Source organism: Meriones unguiculatus, chromosome 21, assembly GCF_030254825.1.
Source record: "Meriones unguiculatus strain TT.TT164.6M chromosome 21, Bangor_MerUng_6.1, whole genome shotgun sequence".
In the NCBI taxonomy this organism is placed as follows: Eukaryota; Metazoa; Chordata; class Mammalia; order Rodentia; family Muridae; genus Meriones; species Meriones unguiculatus.
The window spans coordinates 25,502,197-25,509,882 of NC_083368.1; the positions used below are offsets into that span (position 1 = coordinate 25,502,197).

Here is a 7,686-nt window from a genome sequence, read left to right on the forward strand (position 1 = left end):
TCATTTTTGAAAAGCCTCCTAAGGGTAATTGAGCCACATCAATATGTATCATCTTCTCTGATCCATCACAATCTACAAATTAAACGCTACACTGCTTTAAAGCTGAGAATACTCATAGTCACAAAACAGAAGTTACTTACTCAAGCCAGGGAACCAGAAGTTCTATTTAAATTAGGCATGCTTCATCAAAAACTAGGGGATTGAGGCAATCAAAATAAGAATGTGAGAGTGTTTTGTAATGTCTGAGCCCTAAGTGCTTGTTCTGTTTACCATTCTTGCACTGCTGAGCCCTTAGGCAGAGAGCACTGATGGCTGAGAATTTAGGTACCAGCACACATGGGGAAATTCATTTCTCAGTTTAAAAAACTTCAAGCAAATCAGTGAATTCTCTTGTACTTTTTAGGGGCCATTAGAAGGAAAGATTACCTTGTTGATAGGTGGAAAGATTTTATATACACAATAGAACTCCAATAGGCAGATAGGTTCTTGAATAATCAATTGCTTTGACCACCACAGGCTCACAGGAAGGGAAATTCTCAGTAACAAGAAATGTCATTTGTTGAAATCATTAGTCATGAAAGAAAATGTTCTCTTAATAGCAAAAACTGTAACCTTTAGTTTTAATGAGTCATTAACATTTTTTCACTATCTGTTTAGAATATTGCACTGAAAAATATTGTCAATATCATCTTTATGATATATTACAGAGAGTAATGCTTGCTTATATTTAAGGAATACCTAAAGACATAGACAGTTCTCTTATGTTTCAAATCACATGCTAAGGAAACCATTACTAATATCGCCTAATGTTTTCTTACTTAATTTATTGAGTATTCTGAAGCATTTGGGTGTGAACTAGCTAGGCTGCAGTATTGGAACCAAAACAGCAATCTATGTCTTCATTGTGCACCCCTTAGAAGATGTTTTGAGTGATTTCACTTCAGCACTGCTTTGTCTTGAACTGTAAAATTAAACTGATAGGTAGGGCCACCTTAGCACTGCAGAGGCAGAGCCTGAAGGGGTATGCATGCATGCAGAGGGCACTTTTGGATTCCTGCTGACTAAATTCCTCCGCTGAGCCACAGAACAGTTGACAATAAAGGAGTAAATCTTTACACACTCTCCCACCAAGAAACCTCAGTGATGAACACTTTAGGTGTCAATAACGAAGCAAAACTGACTCAACAGACTGTTAACAACTTATCACTTTAATAGCATGGTAGTTTATCATGTGACCACAGCACTGAAGCGTGGAACTGAGAAGTGATCTCATCTCAGAATGAAAGAGAAAAAGGAATAGAAAGGACCTTGTATGAGATACCCTGAGGCTAAGTGACAGATACACCATGACAACAATTTGGCAAAGTAAAGTTTTAAAAGAATGTTTCATTAGGACATCATAATTTTTATTGTATATATTTATTAATCATGCAAGTATAGACCATATTTTACATATAGAAAATTGTCCTCATAAGGGTTTTTAAATGGTTGTGCACACATAAATTATCATCCAACTTATTTATAAACTCTTTTTATGGCTTTTTTTAACCATGACCCTCACTCTTCTTAACTTCTATAAGGAAAAATAGTTGGTTTTCTACCATGATCTTATCTATCCACGTGAAAAATGAAAGATTCATCGATTGAGAGATTATTGTATATATGATATATTGATAAGATGTATGTGCAGCATTGAACCAATACAGAAATATAAGGTCAACACCTTAGGTAACACCCTTAGATAGACTTCCTTTACAAAAAACCTTTTTTGCTGTTGTTATCCCAACTCAACATAACGTAATTCTTCACATTTTGTTCCATGTTGATGTCTTAACATAAACTGTTGGTTAATAAAACCATCATTTCATTCTCAACCCAACACTCCCTAACAGTCTGGCATGTAGGTTAATGTTTACTCCTAAGACCTATTTAACTACTGTGATTATGAATCATGCCTTATGACCAGTTTTTGTTTATTAACACCCAGAGATTTGGGTGACTAATATCACTACTGATAATACTTAGGTACTGGCTGAAAGCAAAACTCTGAGCTGGCTCACAAAATACAGCTTAATTTACGGCCTTATTTTATTTTATTCATTTTTTGTTTACTCTGGCTAGAATATAAACACCAGTCTCCAGGGCGGTCACACAAACCTTTTCTTAATGTATATTAGTGCCCTGGTTTTATGAATGTAAAGAATTTTGAAATGTGAGGTGTAGCAATCAGAGCAAATATTAGATATGAAATTTTGAAAATGAAGATGGAATAGTGATCTTCTAAGTTGGAATAACAAAGGGCCAAAGGCATGAAGGTGAGATTTACAATGACTGGTTCGTGAAGATCCACCATAACTTTTCATATTACTTTAGACCAAATTCTTCCTTATATGGCAGCATTGTTTTAACATTTATTCATATTTAAGTTCATACCATTCCCCAGAGTTATTACCTTGAGAGCATGCTGTTTTAAAGGAATATTAACAATATTCGTAGTTTTAGACTATAAAGTATAGTCACAAGTATTGTAACAATGGATCCTCTCTAACCCTCGGTGAAATAGTTAAAGAAGGGACAATGGCGATCAATATTTTTCACACTGATGCACAAACTGCCATTATTATGAGCAAGAGTAGGACATGGAGTGCAGGCTACTGACATCAAATGCTGAGCTCTCTGAGCTATGACGGATCTGGGTGTAAAGAGTTAGAATGTGTAAATACAGACCTACCATTAACACTAGCTAGGGTTTTATGAATGGGGGGGGGGTTCATGTCAAAGCGTAAATCTCCATTTATAATGCCAGCCTATCTTGACTGACTGCCTCTTCCCCAAACATCCTAGGAGAACCCTGTCCTCCTGAAGCAACCACCATGTCTTTTGCAACTGCCCATCCATATGGGAACTTTGAACTCCTATCTGCCAGACTGTTCTTGATTGGAGTCTCAGTTGACTACAGTTACTACAAAGTCTACAGTTATTGTGATTGCAATTTGCTTTTGGTTGTTGTTGTTGTTGTTTTTGTTTTTGTTTTTGTTTTTTTCTTCTCTCAACTCCATTATCAAGAAGGCTATTTTTGCCTTCCCAGTAACCTCATTAATGTGTGATGGTGACAGATAAGGAAAGAACAGATGTCACCATGGAGAAACTCAGTTCCTCAGGACTACTCCTCCTCATTCTTTTCAGTTGCTTTTTCTTCAGGATCACAAAGATTACTTAAGAAAACTGAACAGAAAGTCTATTCCTTATTAATCTCACCAATATTATCCTCTTTAGCTGGAATAAACAACTAGAATGCACATAATGCATGACCACCCTTGAACTTGCCTTTTGTAGTCAACGTCAGCTCAAATCTTGACTCAAAGTTCTTCCAGCATGAGGAAGCATCTTGCCACCTAATTTTTTTAAAATCTTTTTATCGATTAATGAAACTTACTTGTTTGTATAAAATCTATCAAAGATACATGTATTTTCTGAATAAGAGTTTCCTTGTCTCTTCGTGTATTCTACTTGCCCCAAATTGACACATTTTCTAAATACTGAAATAGTAAGAAGAATGGTCTGAGTACCATCCCATCACAGGTGAAGAATGCTTGAAAATAGCTAGATAGTGCTCTCTACCCCACACTTCCCTTCTACTTAGTAGCCTTCTTCTGGAAAGATCTATTCAAGAACAGGCCATCGCCAGAGGTAGAGAAGAACAGAAGGTAAACCAAAGGGTCGCTGGGTCTTCATTTTAGGAACACATTTTTTATATAAATTATCTCAAAGTTTTGTATATGACAGTTAAACATCCTCCTTCTTCTCAAAAGAATATTTGGGTTTTTTCTTTTCTTCTCTGATCTTGGAAGTGGAGGGTGAAAGAAAAATGACTGCTCTTCTCCCATGTGGCATAGACCACTGTCATGAGAAGAATGATGGATGAGTACAACAGGGCACCTCTAGGGAGCTAAGTGTGTTACCCTACCCAGTGGGGTCAGACAGCAGCATAGAGCACATACACTCATATATCTTACTTTGAAAGACTGAGCATCCATTGGTAATATTAATTACTTAAATTCTCTTGCTACTGAAAAACCAACATTACTGTCACTATTTGGTACTTCAGGAGATTATTAGCCTGCAATGCACGGTTCCTAATATTTGAAGACTCTTTAAACATCTACTGAATTCTACAGAGTGGAGAATGGTTCGTTTTGTGCTGGCTGAACTGGATGTCCTTGCTCTGACATTCTTTGTTCTCCCTGTCACCGAGGAACCTGTGATACATACAGCAAGCATTTGCTGCCTCAGGTTGTCTCTGGTGTGATCTCATAGCTGACTTTCCTAACTAAATTGCCTAAGTGAGAACATTTTATTTGCAGACATCTCTACACTGTCTTTGTATAAAATTATCATCATAAAAGTGTCTTTTTAGTCAGTCCCAATAAAAGGTGAAAAAATGCCAAAGAGAGATCATGTGAGAGTTTTCAGTCTAGTATAAACAAATACTTGCAGATCCTTTTGACAACATATGACATAGCTCATAAAATCAGTTACAGTTATTTCTCTGATTAACAGGGACATCTTGAAGACAAACTTGATAAAAATATATATATTAAAATGAGATCAGCTATACCATGTAATTGTGGTACACTGACCAAATTATAAGCTCGCCTGTGCAAAATCAAATGAGGCAGTTTGGAAAACATACTGATAATGAGCTATCAAAAGCCAAGTATACCTGAAGTATAAAGGTTAGCACCATGTCAAAACTAACAGGTTATCCACTCATCTTCCTTTTTTCTCTACAGTTTTATTAGTTATCCACCACAAAGAAAGAAAAAGAAAAATTGTTATAAAGTTGAAACTAAAAGGGGAAAAAAAACTAGCTTTGTATCCTTTCCATGACTCATGTGTCCTTTTGCCTGCATTCCATCCTTCCTCATTACCTATCATTACCCTTCTTGGTCTGCTTTTTAAATGTTATACTACACCTACAGTTAGTTACACTTGCTTGCTGTTTGCATATACACAGTACACATTATAAGCTGGGATCCACATATCAGGAAGAGTAGGTAGTGTTTTCTGCATGAGTTTGGTTCACCTCACTTAGCAGTATGCTTTCTAAATCCATCCATTTTCAATACATAGCAACAAAGTATGCTTGGAAAAAGAAATTAGGAAAAACAACTCATTCATTATAGCTCTAAAGTAGATATCATTTATAAGACACAGAATCAACTTATTATTTTCTGGCATCCTAATTTTTCCATTATTACATCCCATTAGATTTTACACTTTGATAAATTTGCTTATAACTTCTTATAAACAGAGACCTTGATAGTTATCTCCTCTCAAATCAAAGGGCATGAGTTAATGCAGGACACTACATTTTAAATAGGTTACAAATGTTGTTTATGTATTTAATAAAATTTTGGTACCTACTGCATAATGTTACAAGAACATTATTTAAATAAAGAAGATACCCACAATTTTAAGTATTATAATGAGAAATTTCTACAATCACCATTACATTTACTGCTGTCCAATAAGAAGACAAAAAGACCAATTATATCATACAAAACTCAGACCTTCTGGTTCTATCTTTTGCTGAATAGTCTACCAAGTATTAAAGATACATGTTTTGTTTTTTCCATAGTGAAAGATAATTTAAAAGCTTACTCCAGTGGGGGGGGCATGGCTCTTATGTAATGCTCATTATTGCATCTGTTCTCTGTCTTAATTGGTGGTAATAATGAAACTTCATTCCCAATAATGTATTCCAAATTCCTTTTAAGTCAACAAAATCACTTCCTCTTAAAACAGGTTTTGTTCCTTGCTTGTTTGGAGACAGGAGGACTCCTGAATGGTTTTGACTGGTCCTGACGCAAAACCTACCTTTTGATCATTTATTTATGAATATGAAGTAGCTGTATAAGACCTACCCGCAGAATAAAATAAACATTCTGCTAGACATTCTGTAAAAATAAGATGAATGAACACTTAAAAGAAATGGCTAGTGCATATTAATATTTAACCATTGTAAGTCAATTTACCATGATTGCCAATAAACTTCTTTATTTTGCTACACATTAAAATGTTCTAATAACCAACTCAGTGTGAAGGCTAATTTGTGTTATTTGTTAGTTATTTTAATTTCAGGGGGATGAAATAACTATTTCCTCAGGAATTCTCTCTTCTCTCAATCTTATTATAAAGAAAACAAAACAAAACACCCGATAAAAACAAAAAGGGTATCTCTATTTTTTAAAGCCTGTCCCACATACCTCCCAAAAGGCGAGTGGGGGTATTTCAATACCTACTGCTCACTTGCTGGATTCTGCCTTTCCGGCTCTTAGCAACTGCGCCCCACCTTCTCAGCTCTGCACAGTGGTGAGTGAACTTCTCAAGAATAATATCTGATATTTCTAGGGCAAAAATCACACCTTCAAGTTGGCATGCGATTTAATCTAACACTTTTTTCCAGATGAGGTAGGGTATGCTAACTCGAGGTGCCTACAATCCTGGGTGAGTTTTGCAATATGTTTCAGGTGCACTTTGGAGGTCTTGGAAGGGCATAGACCAGTGTTAAGTGACTTTCCATTTTGGGCATTTTCCTAACAAGAGGATAAGGAAAGGTAACCTACCTTTATGAGACAGGCGTAGCCTGGGGTAGGAGGGGTCCGCGGTGTGACCTGGGGTCCAGAGGTCCAGCAGGTGACCCCAGAGAAGCAAGGTGAGGACGCGTCCGGCCGGTGACATGGTGCGCTCTGGCTCTCCTGTGGCCCCTGCAACCTCACTTTAAGGCAGGACTGAGTTTTACTCAGGACTTCCCCCCCCAGGGGCAACTGCGGACGACAGGCTTTGTCACCAACAGACGGGGCTGTCATCAGAAAATACCATTCCCAAGTGTCATTTTCCGGGCGATATCTGGATCCGCAAAGCCTCTCCTTCCTCGGGACCGGTGGTTCAGAAGCGCGGAACAGGAGGGCATTCCAAGGAGCGCGTCTTGGGAGCCAGGTCCCGGCTGGAGCTGTCGCCGTCACCCGGCGGCGGAGTGAGGAGGAGGCTGTGTCTGCCTTCAGTCTCCCCGCCAGCTATTCATTGAGAAAACAGCCGGAGCAGACCAGCAGCCTCCCCCGGCTCTTCTCCCAGCCTCCCAGAAGTCAGCCTCCTTGCACTGACTTGCCGAGCAGCCACTTCTTCTTAGTCGCCTCTCCTCTCGCTAATTAAAAGCAAGAAGTGGCACTTGCGCCAGGAGCGCCGGACCCACCCAGCGGGGATGCCGCCTGTCAGCGCTCTGTTTACAGGAAAGTTCAGGCAGGGTTGAGCCCGCGCGCGTTTCTAGGAAGTGTCTCCAGCCCACGTGCCCCGCCGCATCTCCCCGGCTCTGACGCGCCCGCCGGGCTAGGGAGACAGGTCCTCACCCTGGCGGGGCGGGGCCAGGAGAACCTGCATAATACTCCGATTATTTAAGAATGTGAAAGGCTGGGACCTGGCCCGGGGAAGGGCTTTTAAAGCCCCACTCAGCAAGGGTGATCTTTGAATAAATCCACCTTTTAAATCTTCTACCGCTATCCAGGAGCCAAATTGATTCGTTCACTGAATTTCCACAGAATCTTGCTCACAATTGAAGCTTTCCGGATTGCTTCCATCTTAGAAACGTTACTTTTGACTCTTTTGAAGAAAGGCGAATTTTTTTCT

General features: G+C 38.8%; 1 protein-coding gene across 1 annotated transcript in view; it reads right to left on the bottom strand.

Moving 5' to 3' along the window:
* Sema3e (semaphorin 3E) overlaps positions 1-7,374 on the bottom strand; it is a 247,529-nt gene extending 240,155 nt beyond the window's left edge. The window contains exon 1 of the mRNA XM_060374241.1: positions 6,630-7,374. Coding sequence (XP_060230224.1) covers positions 6,630-6,744 — 115 coding nt within the window. The 5' untranslated portion in view covers positions 6,745-7,374. The remainder of the gene's footprint in view (positions 1-6,629) is intronic.
* Between the last annotated feature and the right edge of the window lie 312 nt (positions 7,375-7,686).